The 16105-nt window shown below is 47.4% G+C and overlaps 1 protein-coding gene and 1 long non-coding RNA gene across 3 annotated transcripts in view; one reads left to right on the forward strand and one right to left on the reverse strand.

Annotated features, from left to right (window-relative positions):
• Positions 1–1218: 1218 nt before the first annotated feature.
• LOC135448789 (uncharacterized) lies at positions 1219–5733 on the reverse strand. The gene is made up of 3 exons (XR_010440578.1): positions 5657–5733; positions 4290–4362; positions 1219–3674 (listed from the first exon to the last, which is right to left on the reverse strand). It is a non-coding gene; the product is annotated as an uncharacterized LOC135448789 (long non-coding RNA).
• A 5186-nt stretch (positions 5734–10919) lies between these two features.
• The window catches only part of RPAP1 (RNA polymerase II associated protein 1), a 38811-nt gene continuing 33625 nt past the window's right edge, over positions 10920–16105 (forward strand). Inside the window, exons 1-4 of one of the 2 annotated variants that reach the window (XM_064714130.1) lie at positions 10920–10953; positions 13927–14203; positions 15087–15235; positions 15774–15866. In XM_064714130.1, coding sequence (XP_064570200.1) covers positions 14014–14203; positions 15087–15235; positions 15774–15866 — 432 coding nt within the window. In that variant the 5' untranslated portion in view covers positions 10920–10953; positions 13927–14013. Of the gene's footprint in view, positions 10954–12861; positions 14204–15086; positions 15236–15773; positions 15867–16105 lie in introns of those variants that run through there. The other variant, XM_064714128.1, reaches the window with a different exon arrangement.

A 16105-nucleotide genomic window follows, 5' to 3' on the forward strand; every position in this document is an offset into this window, starting at 1 on the left:
TACAGGAGCACTCCAAACATTCTCGAGGCTCCCTTCTGCAAATCTCCAAAATGTAATTAAGAACAGGTCTATTTATTCCTCCTGCTAGAAGCATCTACAAGCACACCAGATGTAACAGCACTAACTGCTTAAACATCTCTGCCAGAATCATATGTCTGATCATACAGTTAGAATCACAGTCACTCTTAGTTATGTACTGCTCCTAAAGGGACATCTTCAAGTTGATTCCTACTTCAAGGAGAGCTCAATGACCTAAAATAGTGCAGTGGTCAACTTTACCATGTCAGGAACATGGTTGCTCATCAGAAGACATGAAGCTGAGGGAGATGTTTGCTGTCTAGCATTAAAAAAAATTATAATTTTCATTCCAATTTTTCATGAGTTAATCACAGTCTGGTTTCCCTGACATTATGGTTAAGGCTGGCTGTCTGCTGACAGAATGAAGGATTACCTTTGTTTCCATAGATATAAGTGCTTTCAGTGACTGTATTGGATAAAACTTGTTCCTGATTGTAATTTTGCTTTAGTATCGCAGATTTGTGAAGGGATAAAACCCATGACTGATTATTTGCAATACGTGCCAAGCTTTATAAGAAACTATGAGAGAGCTGTTGGAACTTGCAGGAGTTTTGATTTTAATGCTGGTTATTGATTTTAGTGCTTGGTCAACTTTCAGCCTTTTCACCTGGGAAGGGCATTCTCTGAGCACGAGAACGGGCACAGATCCTCACTGGGGCCTGGGCTGGAGCAGGTGGGCTCACTGTTTGGGAAGGACTCACTGCCATAGGAAATGAAGCACTTGGGGTCACGAATCATGAATTACAACCATGTTCACAGAGCTTTATGCATCTACTCTCCCAAAACACCTCCGGTCTCGGGCCCGGCCACGCCCTGCGGTAATGACGAGGCACAGCTCCTGCGCGGACACGAATGCGTTTCTGTGTGCAGACACTCGCTGTGGGATGCAGGTGCCGGTGTTGGGACCCAGGAGAACAGAGGCGGAGCTGCCCCGGGCCGCACAAGCGCAGGGCGAACCCACAGCCGCGGCTCGGCGGCGGGATGTCTCTCCAGGAGCGGGGCCCGGCCGGAGGCAGCGGGCGGCCGTGAGCACAGTGCCGGGAAGCGGGGCCGTGGCGAAGGCGTCAAAGGCCGAGAGGAGCGCTCGGTTAGCGCAGTTGAACTCCCCGCGGGCAGCCAGGGCCCGGCCGCGCGGGCGGAAGTGACGGCGGCCGGGCGGAAGCAGGCCCGGGGAGCGGCGCGGTGCGGGCGCAGGTGAGTGGCGGCCCGAGCTGCCGGGAGCAGCGGCCCAGCGTGGCAGCGTTTGCGTCAAAGCTTAAACGCTGCTGCTGGAAAGCATTTGGGAGAGCATTGTGGAGCTCAGTTTCTCTGTAAAGTGAATCCGTTCGCCGTGACACACTGGTGCGGCACTGGTGCTTAGGGTCCCTCACTGTCATAGCTGACCTTCCTGACTGGCCTCACACTTGAACTAAAGTTGGTGGATCAGAAGTGGATCTTGGCCCTCTAAGCAATCTGTGGCTTTACTGCCTTCTGTGCTCTTGTGTTTTCCTTTAGTCTGAGATCTCTTCTCCCAGCTATGCCTGTAACACTTCCTGCAGAGCTGCTGGAGTTTTCAGACTCTCCAGGGCAGGGCCAGACCATGACAGAAATTTTTTGTGAGACTTTTAATACAGACAGGGTGTACAACAGCAGATGATAGTGTGGCCACATAGCAGATGATATGTTGTGCAGTGTAGAAGTGCTCATAGTCCTTGGACATCATTTCTGATCCGTTTCCTGTGTTCCTGGGACAGTATCTCCGTGTGTTGCCTGTGCTGGCTGGCTGGAGGTCCCATCCCTGGCAAACAGATGGTGTATGGTGAGCTTTTAAGTAGCCAGTTGCAAGGCTGGAGGTGTGACCAGGCTGCAGGATGCTGGGGTTAGTGCTGATCCTCAGGAGTTTGTTAGTCTGTTAGGCCTGTGTGCTTTCTCTGAGCTCTGGTGGGTGGGAATGAGGACTCCTGACAGGCAAGGGAGTGTTGCTGATGTGCTGTATTGGCTCCCATGGGACATGGGAAAAGGTGCCCTGAGAAGAAAGCCAAGAGTTTTCCCTGCATTCATTGTCTGCAGGTGCCACGTGTGTTGAAGGAAGGGCTTTGAGGAAGGGGTTCCTGGAAGACCATCCAACCTCATTAACAGTGGCTGCTTGGTTGTCTTCTTGTGCTGACAGTTTTGCCAAGAAACAAAGGCAGTTTGAAGGGGCGCTGTATTTCTTGATGAAGTTTTGGTAGGGAGAGACTTGGAGAAGTTTATGTAGAGCTCTGTGTGGAGGAGGCTTCTTGCAGAAAGCTTAGGAGCAGTGTTTACTTCCAACTGTGTGTTTTGTGCCTGTTAAAGCAGGCATCCTCCTCCTTTGGGCTTTGAAGGCTGTGATGACAGGGCAGGGAACACTTGGCTTTGGATGCGTGTTCTGCTCCTTATGGATATCAAAGAGGGTCCGAGCAAGCGATGCCTGGCTGTGGGAGCCCTGTTGTGGCAGCAAGCTCCATAAATAAACAGCAAGTAGGTGTGTGCTTATGCTAGGAGTACACACAGAAAAGAAGGAGCTGTGTGTGGAGGTTTCAGTTTTTGCTGTGCAGTTGCGAGCAGAGTGGGCTGAAAGGGAACGGTTCTGCATTCTCAGCATCAGTGAGAGCCACAGTGAGATCCCAGGTGTTTTTGGGTTAGTCCCTTCCCTGACAGTAGCAAGGTACCATAGCAGGGTGCTCCTTCCTGCCCTGAAGTGGCCTCTGGTGGATGGCTTCACACCAATACCTTGCATAAAACCAATAAAACATCCTGGCCCCCTTTTTTCTCTCAGAACCAAGAGCATCTCTCTTTAACCAGCCTTGGTCAAGAATGAGATGCCTGAAGACAGTATAAATATTCCAAGGGTAGTCATAAATTCTACCTAAGAGTTACAGGCAGTAACTCTTGTTTCTGAGCATCTTTCCCACGAGGTTTCTCCCTACATATTTTACAATCAATTATAGTAATAGTATAAGGGAAACTATGGCTTCAGGGCAGTGGCTGTGCCTGCACAATGGTTGAACCCCGCTTTTGTCTGAGATTGGGGCAGGGATTTGTTTCCATGCCTTGCCTTTTCTCATGTGTTCTGCCTATCCCTATGGCAGATAACAGTAATTTAAAAAAATTAAGTCCACTTTTCCTTTCCAACTTTTCAATAAATCATGCCTGAATCCTGCTTCGTTTTTAAAAGTGGAAGAAATCAAATATGCACACACTGTTTAACATACTGAGGGTGGGAGGGTGCCAAATCTGCAGCATTAGTGCTGATCAGTGGCTGAAATTAGCGTGAAATGTATTAACAAACAGTTTACTTGCTGCCTGTGAGAAGTGGATTGCTGGTCCCAGGCTCTGAGAATCAGATATGGGGAGCAAGAGTCACCAATATTTTCCTGCCTGGTAGATGGGAGGAGTTGCCATCCTGTTGAGTTATCATATGCATGGTGTGAAAAAGTCTGTATAAATCTCACCGTTGTTTTTCAGCCACGAATTGGGCTGGGCAGTGAACGGAGATGCTTGGAAATAGCACAGCTTCTGCCAGTAAGGGGCCAGTGAAAGAGAAGGAGAACAGGAGGTCCACATGAGGGAGAGACATTTTTCACTTGGGCGATCTGAGTGAGAAGGAGAGCAAACAGAGTCAAGAAGTGTGTTGTCCAGCTCCACGTGGACAGTCTCTTGCATCCTGCCAGGGATGTTAATGCTGGGGTCTGGAGAAGATAGCATGCTCTGTAGTGATGCCCATGGAGGGAGTTAGAGCAGATCAGTACATTCACAATATATTGGTGGGCAGCCCCAATCCCACAATAGTAGGACAAGCCAAAACGGAGATAATTAGTCACCCTGAAAATTTAGGTTTTCAAATTTCAGCAGAAGAGGAGCAAACTCCATGTTCTGAAGTAAAGCTTCTAGGAGTATGGTGGAGGGGAGGAACAGTGTGTGTTCACCCCAAAACCTTGACTTCCCTTGAGCAAATTGAAATTCCTGGATAGAAGAAGGAGCTACAACATGCCCTTGCCCTGCTGGTAATTTGGAGAAAACACATTCTGGCTTTCTCCATCATAGCCCATCCTTAACATGATTTAACACCCCAGAGGACCACCAGTGACTAGATCCCTGTCCATACAGAAGTCTTAAAATTGTTAATATTTGAGGCTGGGTTATATCAGGTTTTAGGACCAATGCATCCAACAGGTCCACTTCATATCAAATGGGGCTTTGCAACTCACGGATTATTGATGCATGTGTGGCAATGGAGACCTGAGGTTCCAGCTTGCCCTGTCAGGCTTTATTTGCACAGCTCTAAAGATGAAAAAAACTTTATTCAGTTTGGTAGAAGTGCCTCTGTGGCTAGTCTAGCTCTACAGGGAGCTGAAGAAGTAATATGCAGAAACCAATTATTTTAGTGGGACCTTTCAAGGTCTTGAAACCTGTACTGGCCAGAACCCCACCTGGTGTGGGGGTTGTGCAGGGAGAAGCAGTAAGAACGTGGTGTGAACAATTACATCATCACTGCCATATGCCTCAGATAGAGGAGGGAGCACCCAGAGCGATCCAAATGTGGGAATTGCCTGGCAGTCCGCTGGACCACGAGCCTCCCTTCTTATAGGAAACCTACCCCTCAAGTTGAGCCCCACCTGAGAAGTTTGTGGTTCACTGAGACATCGTCCAAAAGAGAGAGAAATACTGAGCAGTGTTCTGCATGTTGATTCAGGGGACAGAATTGTGACAAGGGGAGAAGAAAGTGCTGAGATGGGAGAATCAGTTGCTGTGTGATTATTAGCAGGGTAGGTAGGTAGATGGGTAGCAGGGTGATTGTTAGAGGCTGACACTAAAGAACCAGCATTTATTTATACAAACCCCAGTGCTGTTTTTAAGGGATGCACCAATTGGCTCCCATTTTGTGAACAAAGGAGTGGGGGATCTTTTGAGTTGCCAGTATGGCAGTGAGAGAAATGGGAAGACATTCTAAATTTGTTAAGCAAAAGTGTTTCTTGGTGGGATGAAATCCTGCCCACCAGAAGAGAGATAATCTGGCTCATCTGTTGAATAATCAGGTAGGTTCATTGACCTGTGCAGCAGATATGGCAGTAAAGAGAGAAGAGAAATGGAAACATCTGCTAGAGTGGTTACATGCCAAGGGAGACCATCCAGGATTTAAGGATCTTTTTAAGGGAGCTGGCACTTGGGAACTGTGGCCTGGCACTTCGGAACTGTGCAACACTGTCATCTCTGTCTGTGGTCAGTGTTGTACAGGACTAGAGAAACAACACCCACTGCAGGAGGCATCCCTTCACTAAGGACATGGAAAAGGCCTCTGGGAGACCTGGCAGGTGGACTATATAGGGCCTTTCCTGAAGTCAGGGTGGAAGTATTGTCTGAGCTTACTCAAGCTGAGGCAGTACCAAGAGCAGCAGGGCACAGCACCATAAAGGGACTGGAGCTATGGTTTAATTATTTGCCATGGCCCCAGTCCCTCCAGTCCAACAGTAGTCACTTTACTGCCAGGGTGTCAGGACTCATCCCCATAGAGGTCACCAATTGTTGGCATCACTGCTTGGCACCAGTTCATTGTCTTGCTGTAAAACTTTCATACCTTCTCTCTGTGAGTTCCCAGGGCAGCTCCTCACAACACTGACTCCTTTTTTCTTTTCTTCTGCACAGCCACCTGCCCCCTCCTCCTCATAGCATAACCAACAAACTCCATCTCTCTTCTCCCTCACCTAACCTACTCCTTTATAACACCCATCCTTATTGGACACAGCTGTGGCCTATTAAGGGCAGAGCTGTTCCTACTCTTTGGTAATTACTGCTGCAACTGCTCAGGGGTGAGATTGCTTTAGCGCTGTCTCTATTCTCCTACAATCCATCCTCCCACACCAGGGTGGTTCAAGAGTGGGCACAAGATGAAGGAATTCCATGGACATTTCACACTCCATACTATCCCTAGGCAAATGAGGTTGTTGAATGCACCCATGGGCTCTTGAAGAGGAACCTGAAACCTCATGAACCCGAATGGGCAAGAGGGTATCAAATGGGGTACATAGAGCTTCTGGGGAGTTAATGGGTGCCTGTAACTCACAACCTTTTGTCTTCATCCCCAGCTGTGCTCCCTGGAACAAAAGAAACTAAAGACCCCGCAAATCCATTGGTTAGGACAGCTGGTTTTGGCAGAATTACCAAGAGTGGGATTGGTACCCCTGACCTTAAAAAAGCTACTTAACTTGCATGCCAGGTGGTGGATTGTTCCCTCCTTTTAATCATGTTTTGTTTTTATGCATGTATATGTTTTACAGATTATCTGAAATCCACTGCTGGACCTATGCTTTCAACTCTTGAGTGGACGGATCATTTTGTGTATTTTTTAATTTGATTTTGCTAAGCCTATTTTGCCTTTTCACTAGCAAAAAAATGGTGTGGGAAAAGTTTTTACTCTTATGTTATGGATGTATGATTTTGTCTCAAGCGACTGAAAATCAGAGTACTGAACCAAATTTAGCTTGGGAGTTGATACAAGGATTTATGCATATTTGGAATCATACAAATCAAGGAATATGTATTAACCTCCCCAACTCTGCATCAGAGGGGTTTAGATTTATGATGATTTGGTTAAATTTTTCAGAAATATTAACAAGAGAACTGGATAATCTTAAAAAACCAGGAGGAAATGTTACCTGGGGGATGGTGGAATCCCAGTTCCTAGATCAGAAAGAAGGACAACAGTGGGATGCAAATGGGACATGGGTAGAATACAAGAACGCCTTTTACCAGCTCCCACGGGACTCTACCTGGAGCGATTTATGGAATCAAACATGCTATCGGTCATTAGACACCAACCCTTCTGAGACATTGCAAAATGTCACTTCTATCCCTTGCACGGTGGTACCGTGGTGGGATTCTCCTGCTGAGGGTGGGTTTTTTGAACATGAGTACAATTTACATTGGGATGCAGGATGGTGTATACAAATCCCTGATAACCCAGGAACCGCGCAGCAAGTTAACCGAACAAATTACGAGTGGGCCTGGTCTCTGAAACAAATCTTTGATCCTATATCTACACTACAATGGGCTTCCAGGGTCCCCACAGGGAAAATAGTAGAATGGGAAGTGGAGAAATCAGACTGTAAGGATTATCAGACCACACTACCTAATGGAGAGAGCATCTGCTGGAAAGTGAGGAACCGTAGAAGTCTTACCCAAAGTAAATCAGAGACCTCCTTTCTGAATTGTTCCCGTATATTAGATTGTACCACAGGAGCAGGTGAGCCTATAGAAACCTGGTACATCTCGGAGCTGAGAACTTTTATCCGGGACATGTGTACCTGTTGGGATTATCCCAACTATGGCTATCTAAACCAAGACACCCGATGCAATGGGTCTTATGAAAATTCAGAGACAGCACTATCCTGTGGCATTCCCATTACACACGGCCCTGAACAGAGAAGGGTCTGGAATTCAAGGAGTGAAGCACAGGAAGTTCCCCAAGGTGACCTGTATCAGTGTTCACAAGCCAAATATCCAGCTCCACGGGGAACGGTATGGGCATGTTCAGATGGGAAAATGTATTCCCACTTGAACATGTATGATATGGCTGGACTGCAGTGTACTGTTGGGTTTCCTACCATGTGTCCATCTAAAACGTTCAATTATACGCTTTATCGTAACAACAAAGTGCGGAGAGAAATCCACAATACAACAGATGCAAAAGGCTGGATTCAGGGGATTCAAGTCCCTGACTATTACACCTGGGGACAAAATGTTGCTTTAGACTTAGAATCATTTTTTGTGTCCAGTGGAGTTGACCAGCAGCACAAGTATGTCTTGGAGAACTTAACTAGGCAAGTCCATGTGTTAAGCAACTGGACCGGACGCTCCCTCAGGGAACCGAAGGTGCAGGCCCCGCAGGCATCAGAAATGGCTCTGCAGAAGCGATTAGCCATAGATACGTGGTTGCTGAAAGAGAATGGAGTGTGTGGGATGCTAAACCTGACGGATGGAGAATGCTGTGTCACTGTCCATAATGCTAGCACCACCATAGAAGAGGCACGTCAGAAGATGAAGGAGATTGCTGAGCAAACGGGAGAACTGTTTCAAGCAATGCAACCCAAGGACTAGTTTGATGGACTGAGCCTGGATTGTGGATCACATGTACTAAAGTGCCTTGGATTTATGGGATGGGGAAGGTGGCTTGTGTGCACTGACCTTATCATACTGTGTGGATTCTTGGGTTTGATGATAGGGCAGGAAGTCATGTCAAACTGATATGAGTTCATTATGGTTATAGAGGAAAGGGATAGAGTTTCTAGCACTGTATAATTCCATACCGTTCTTGTCATGGCAAGAATGTGGTTGGAGCCAGAGGGAGTCAGGGGATGGAAGTGGAAGGGTGGCCATCTTTTGCTATGCTTGGGGATTTGGCTTTTCTGGTTTGGTGCTCAAAGACAGCGCTGGTGAGCCCAAGAGCTGGGGAGCTGCTCCAAGAAAAAGAAAGGAGAGAAAGCAGCAGCAGGGCAGAGCCCAGCTGAGCCATGTGGAGCCCAGGCTGCAGCTGCTGTGACTGCAGCCCCTGGAGCAGCTGCTGGAACTGCCAGGCTCTCCAGTCCCACTCCCACAAAGTCAGGCCGAGAAGGAGGGTCCTCTCACCTGCTTCAGAGCCCTGTCAGGTCCCACCAGGTTTTGCCTTGTCCCTGTTCTTCCATTGTTTTCAGTCTGAGTGGGAAAAGTTAAATTGAAAGCCTTTCCAACATTCTGCTTTTGTATTTGCATATACTCCATGCTGCCCAGCACAGGGCCAGCCATCATTTTGCCTTTTTCTTGGAAAACCACACTGGATGTGGTCTTTGGGAAGTATTTTTGTTTGTTCAGTAGTGAATATCCTTTTGTCTCTCTTTTGTACACTCTTTTATTATCTCTCTTTTGTACACTCTTTTATTAATATTGTTGTGCTAATTTTTCAGTAAATTGTGATTCCAATTTATAATCTCTCCTGTGTTTCCTCCACTGCTGGAAAGGGGCAGGGGAAAGGGAGCAGCTCAAGTAGGTTTAATATTCTATTCCCACTGGGTTTTAAATCAGCACGGAGCTATAAGAAGGGGATGAAGGAGATTGTTGGGATTTGTGAAAAGACTCGTGAGCTCATAAAATAATAAAAAAATCTCATAAAAAGTCTCATAAAATAGCTCTCATTGAGTGAAGAATATTTGGGTTCACCACCAAAGATTCCAAGACATACACTGGTGGGAATTCCATTGCTAGAATTGCTTAGGAAATCCATGCAAGCATGTCGGTACTTATAATTTTATAAGATAAATATGAAGACACACAAGCATGATTTATTGATGGAGCAGAAGCTATATATAGTGCCCTTAACTGTATTATTAAAACTGAAGGTAAATAATTGATGGAATGAAGGAAAGATTCAACAAGATACAACTCTGGCAGCTCTGATGGGAAGCATTCCTGCCTTGCAGTAATTAAATCTATTCTATTTGTATGTCTTTCTGGCAGAAAAGATTGTTTCCTCATTTCACCTGCCTGCTAAGAGACACTGTGTGTGTGGCCACAGAAGCTGAGCAGCCAGTGTGAGAGGAGTCAGGGAGGGAAAATGCTCATGGCTGTCTTGAGCCAGAACCATAAGCAGCTGTCAGACAGTCTAAGCAGCCCCAATGCTTCACCCAAACACATTCCAAGGCAAGCAGTGCCACGGCCTCCCTGCCTTACTGTGCAGCTGGGAGAACTGAACTGGGTCCATGAGGTCCATGGGAAACCATTCCCAAGTTCAGCCCCAGGAAAGCCTTGAAGGGGCAGAGAGAAATCCTCTGCTGGCACCACTGCACTGCCCCAGCCCTCTGTAAACCCAGTGGTGCTCTGATGCCTGGCCTGAAGATGAACAGAAATCTAGAGATTTAAGTGCTTTCAGTGGTCATAAAGGATAAAATGTGTTTCTGGCTGTAATTTTTAAGTAGTATTGCAGCTTTCTAAAGGTATACCCCCCCCCAAAAGTGAAAAAGTGCTTAATTTTTTACAGCATCACAGCGCTTTGTGGTGAGTCCTTCCCAGTGCGCCCACCAGGTCCAAGCTGAATGAGAACCTGTGCCTGTTCTCATGCTCAGAGATTTTTTTCCCCAGCTATATCATCTTTATTAATCTCACCAGTGCCTATTGGTATCTCAAGGGAGGGTGTCAGAGGATGGAGCAGAGCCCTTCTTGATGGTAGCAAAAAATAGGACAAATAAAGAAGGGGCAGAAACGGATGCACAGGAAGTTCCACCTGCGCATGAAGGAGAACTTCTTTATTGTACCTATGACTGACAACCAGTAGGTTGTCCAGAGGTTGTGGAATCTCCCTCACTGGAGATATTCTAGAACCTGGATGCAATCCTGTGCCCTGTGATCTAGGATGACCCTGCTTGAGCAGGGAGGTTGGACCAGATGATCAACTGTGGTGCCTTCCAAAAATGACTCGTTCTGTAAAAAGAGCTGGAAGTTGACCAAGCACTAAAATCAATAACCAACATTAAAATCAAAGCTCCTGCAAGTTCTGACAGCTCTCATAATTTCTAATAAAGCTTGGCACATATCACAAACAATAAGTCATGAATAATGAACAGCCATGTTCATAGAGCTTTATGCATCTGCTCTCCCAAAACACGCCCGGTCTCGGGCCCGGCCACGCCCTCCGGCACAGCTCCTGCGCGGACACGGATGCGTTTCTGTGTGCCGGTGTTGGGACCCAGGGTAGCGCCGGCGGAGCTGCCCCGGGCCGCACAAGCGCAGGGCGAACCCGCAGCGGCTCCGGGGCCCGCCAGGAGCCGGGGGCCGGGGCCGGGCCGGGCCGGGCGGAAGTGACGGCGGCCGGGCGGAAGCGCGGGCGGGAGCGGCGGCGCCGCGCAGGTGAGTGGCGGTCGGGCTGTGGCGGCGGGGCTGCGGCGGCCGCGGGGCCTCTTCTGCCCGCGGGAACCCCGCGGCGGCGGCGGGGCAGGCCCGGCCCGGCCCGGCCCGGCCTCGCTCGGTGTAGCCGGCAGGGGCCCAGCACTTGGTCTTTGCCCTGGTGTAAAGAGGAGAGCGGCTACGGGCTCCGCGCGGCCGCCGATCCGGTGGCCATGCCCGCCGTGCCGGGAGGTGCTGCGGGATCTGTGCCGCTGTGTGCCTCCCTCCCTCTCTCCTTCCCTCCCTGCCCCCATCAGAGAGGCCTTGCCAGGCCGAGTCTCCGTCGGCTGGTTGAGACTTGATTCAGAGTAGTTTCTGTAAGTCCATCAGGGCCGTGAACGCGGTGGGAACGCTGGCACGCATCATCTCTTCAGTGTGTTAATAGCAGCTGTAGTTTTTAATTTTATTTTGCGCTGTTCTGGTTCCTGTTTCTTGCAGAGACTCTCGAGACAAGCTGGGACAGCAGCATTTCTGTTGGCAGGATGCTGTGTGCATGCACACGGTGTGTGCCCGACAGGCAGGGTCACAGTCACTGAGTCTTCTGTGACCAGCATGAGATGTGGAGCCTCTTTGAGGAGAATTTCTTGCAGCAGTTGACTCTTGTGGCTGGGATTTTTCATCTGTGAGGAGTGTCTTTCCAGTGTCTCCCTTTTCTGTAGCAAGTAAAAGTGTCAAGAAGACTGTTGGCCATTACAGCATTGTGTGTGGAAAGCATTTTTGTGACAGAGCAGAGAATGCACGTCACCATTTTGCAAAGGAGCCAGTAATCCTGAGTGAGGCTTTCATTGCCTGCTGATCTCAAGTGGGGAATTTGTGCTTTTCCACTGCCTGCTGGGCTGCCCAGAAGAGACTGAGAGCAGAGACTCTCTGCTTCTCCTTTTAAATTCTTGCCACAACCAACAAGGTCTGAAGAGGTTTATTTGAGACACTAATTGTGGATCTTGTATTCCTCTTTTGCCCAAATCTGATAACTTTATCAAAATGATGCAAAGCTGTACACTTGAGAATGGGTAAAAAGGCCATCCCCAAGGTTCACAAATGACAGTAGCAGTCAGAGAGGATTTTTTTTGCTTCAACATATACATATTTTCTGTTTTGACCGTGTCTGGTGCATAGATGTAACTGTCTCCCTTTGCATGTTGGGCTTTGCTGCTGAGGAAGAAAAATACACTGTAAGTGCAGATGAACCACCAGAAATTAAAAAGCCTACCAGTGCTGGATTTTATCAAGTAAGATGATAGTGTACACAGCAATCACTATGTAGTGGAGTTCAGAGGTGCTCATAGACCTTGGACATCATTTCTGATCCGTTTCCTGTGTTCCTGGGACAGTATCTCCGTGTGTTGCCTGTGCTGGCTGGCTGGAGGTCCCATCACTGGCAAACAGATGGTGTGTGGTGAGCTTTTAAGTAGCCAGTTGCAAGGCTGGAGGTGTGACCAGGCTGCAGGATGCTGGGGTTAGTGCTGATCCTCAGGAGTTTGTTAGTCTGTTAGTCCTGTGTGCTTTCTCTGAGCTCTGGTGAGTGGGAATGAGGACTCCTGACAGGCAAGGGAGTGTTGCTGATGTGCTGTATCGGCTCCCATGGGACATGGGAAAAGGTGCCCTGAGAAGAAAGCCAAGAGTTTTCCCTGCATTCATTGTCTGCAGGTGCCACGTGTGTTGAAGGAAGGGCTTTGAGGAAGGGGTTCCTGGAAGACCATCCAACCTCATTAACAGTGGCTGCTTGGTTGTCTTCTTGTGCTGACAGTTTTGCCAAGAAACAAAGGCAGTTTGAAGGGGCGCTGTATTTCTTGATGAAGTTTTGGTAGGGAGAGACTTGGAGAAGTTTATGTAGAGCTCTGTGTGGAGGAGGCTTCTTGCAGAAAGCTTAGGAGCAGTGTTTACTTCCAACTGTGTGTTTTGTGCCTGTTAAAGCAGGCATCCTCCTCCTTTGGGCTTTGAAGGCTGTGATGACAGGGCAGGGAACACTTGGCTTTGGATGCGTGTTCTGCTCCTTATGGATATCAAAGAGGGTCCGAGCAAGTGATGCCTGGCTGTGGGAGCCCTGTTGTGGCAGCAAGCTCCATAAATAAACAGCAAGTAGGTGTGTGCTTATGCTAGGAATACAATGAAATGTATTTGCAAACAGTTTACTTTCTGCCTGTGAGAAGTGGATTGCTGGTCCCAGGCTCTGAGAATCAGATGTGGGGAGCAAGAGTCACCAATATTTTCCTGCCTGGTAGATGGGAGGTGGAGTAGTTGCCTTCCTGGTGAGTTGTCATGTGCAGGGTGTGAAAAAGTCTGTATAAATCTCACCGTTGTTTTTCAACCCCAAATTGGCCTGAGCAGTGAATGAAGATGCTTGGAAATAGCACAGCTTCTGCCAGTAAGGAAAGAGAATGAGAACAGGAGTTCTACATGAGAAAGAAAGACTTTTTTCACTTGGGAGATCTGAGTGAGAAGGAGAGCAAAGAGTCAGGGAGTTCATCATCCAGCTGTATGTGGAGAGTCTCTTCCATCCTGCCAGGGATCTGGAGGAGATGGTATGCTGGAGGGGGATGTTTATGTGATACTGTGCCTCTGAGATTCTTGGTTGGCATTGATAATTGAGCAGCTCAAATCTGTTGGATTTGAGTTGCTCAGTTATCATCTTGGACAAGATGTTACTCTGACTTTGCGAATCCCAGGCCGTGTTGTTGGCATTCTGGCAGTGATGCACTTTTTGTCTGTCTTTTTACTGGCTGGATGCCATTGTGCTCCTAGCTGGCTGACAGACCTTGTGCAGGCTTGTCAAGTAGCCTTTTGTTCAGCAGTGAAGAGCAGGATTCCGTTTGTGTGGGACTCCTGTTTAAGTGTTTGTGTTCGGGTGATCCTGAAGTAGGGGTTCTGTGGTATGTACAGAAACGTTAGAGTGGGACAAAAATGAGCTTTCCCATGCTGTCTCCATTCTATCTCCAGGAAATCCAGTTGTTTTACCCATTTTCCATGTTTTGGAGTCCTGTGTGAAAAGCACGTGTGGCTGGGCTGCAGGAGCAGGAAGGCAGGATGCTGTCGAGACCAAAGCCTGGCGAGTCCGAGGCAGACCTGCTGCACTTTCAGAACCAGTTCCTGGCAGCCAGAGCTTCACCTGCAGTGAAGATTGTGAAGAAAGCAGACAAGAGGAAAGGGAAGGAAGGGAGCACAGATGCTGAGAGACCCCCACTCCAGGACAGCAAAGATGTAGTCATGTTGGATGGTAAATTTGTTTGTTTCTTTGAATTACTAAGATTCTCTGTCTTTCAACCTAGTGTTGCTTTTCCCTTGCCTTTGTGCCCTTCTTTCAGTATTATTTATTCCTTAGCCTTGGAAATTGGCTTGTCCCATGCTGCTAGCATCCAGTAGAACCACCCTTGGTGCCTTAGTCCACATTTATCAGCTGTCTGTGGTACCTTGCCAGCAAGAGGTGTTTTCTGTAATTTGTGCTGTTGAACTCTCACTGCTTATTTTGCCAGCTCTCCAGACCCAGTGTCGTTGAGATTTACCTCTCCTAGCTGCTCCAGTTTTCAGCCAGCAGATCTGGCTTGTTTTTGTTTTCTCTATCAATAGTAGCTGTAACACTTTTGTCATGTGCTTGATCTCAGAAGCACAAGGTGCTTTTTTAAAAGCAGCAATATAAATCTTGCAGTACTTTGTTCCAGGTAGAGGAAATATGATCTGCTTATAGCAGGTGGAAAGGAGTTTGTTCATGATCATACAAATCCCTCACATTTAACAGTTTGCAGCAGAAATATGCTATTTTATGCCTCAACAAAACCTGCAACGACAATACTTGTTTCTATACAGCCTTGCTGCTTCCCTTAATACTTGCAGTGAGATCTCAGTACCCTTTCCTGCTTATGGAGCTCCTTGGAAAGACCTTGTGCCAATATATAAATAGAATCTTCAAGCATGTTTCTCTTTACTACACCCTTTAACTTAGAGACAGGGGACTCAAGCATCTTATTGCTTCCTTATCTTTATTTCTCATCAGAGGAATAAAAGGTCTATTAGGAGGCTTTGGTCTGGTACCTACTGCACAGTGGTTGTACACAATAACTTGACTGCTTTTTGTTTTCCTTGTTGTTGCTTCCCCTCCTCAGGTTTTCCTGATACTCTCCCAGCTCTAACTCCAGCTCCTCCAAAAAAGTCCAAGATCAAAAGTGCTAGTGTCCACTTTGAGGATGAAGATCCAGAGGAAAGATTGGACAGTCATGATCGACATATTACAGCAGTCTTCAGCAAAATTATTGTATGTCTGTCTTTTGTGTGATGATCTAGTGTTTGTTTATTTGAATGCTCTGAACTAAGCAGGGATGAAGGGCTATGTGGCTGCTTTTTATTTCTACAGTGTAATGAAGCAGCACTGTAGACCGGTGTCCTGGAGCACCTTGAAAGAAAAAAGCTCTTTGGGTGTATTTTTTTCTTGTCAGTTAAATATAGTTTCAGATCTACCTTCCAGCCCTGACTGCCTACAGGTCACACTGATTGCATGCAGGCATGTGCTGTAGTGTGGATTTGGGTGAGTTTCTGGACTCTACTGGGGATGTACTCTGTGCTTTGCACTGGCCTAGGTTTTCCTTTATCTGATTCTTTGAGTGATGCATGGAGTTTGGCAGCCCAGTCTTTTGGAAAATAGCCTCACTTTGTCTCTGAATAAGCACAAGGTATTCTGAGCCTGATGACAGTGTGAGCTGCAGAGCTGGGAGATTTTGAGCCTGCTCTCAGTTAAATATACAAACATGTCTGGCTGTAGCAATGGTTTTACAGGGCTTGATTTTTTTCTTCAGGAACGAGACACCAGTGCAGTAGCAGTGACCATGCCAGTGCCCACGGGGGACCCATTCCCAAGGACATTTCACCGCTCCGAGATAAAAAGTGAGGTAAGATTAGGAGCAGATGTTTTATGCTACCTTTGTTAACAATTAAACTTTCTCCCGTTAAATCCTAATGCTTAGTGGGGCTTGGTAGGGCTCAAAATAACCAATTTAGTATGCTGAAGATTATGAGCGGGCTCAAGGTATCTGTGGCATTGCCACCTGAGTGAAGGAGAGAGTTCTTCTACCAAGCTGCCAATGAGTAGCTACTCCATACCCTGCAGTTAAGTAACATTGGAATCTTC

Source organism: Zonotrichia leucophrys, chromosome 5, assembly GCF_028769735.1.
Source record: "Zonotrichia leucophrys gambelii isolate GWCS_2022_RI chromosome 5, RI_Zleu_2.0, whole genome shotgun sequence".
Classification (NCBI taxonomy): Eukaryota; Metazoa; Chordata; class Aves; order Passeriformes; family Passerellidae; genus Zonotrichia; species Zonotrichia leucophrys.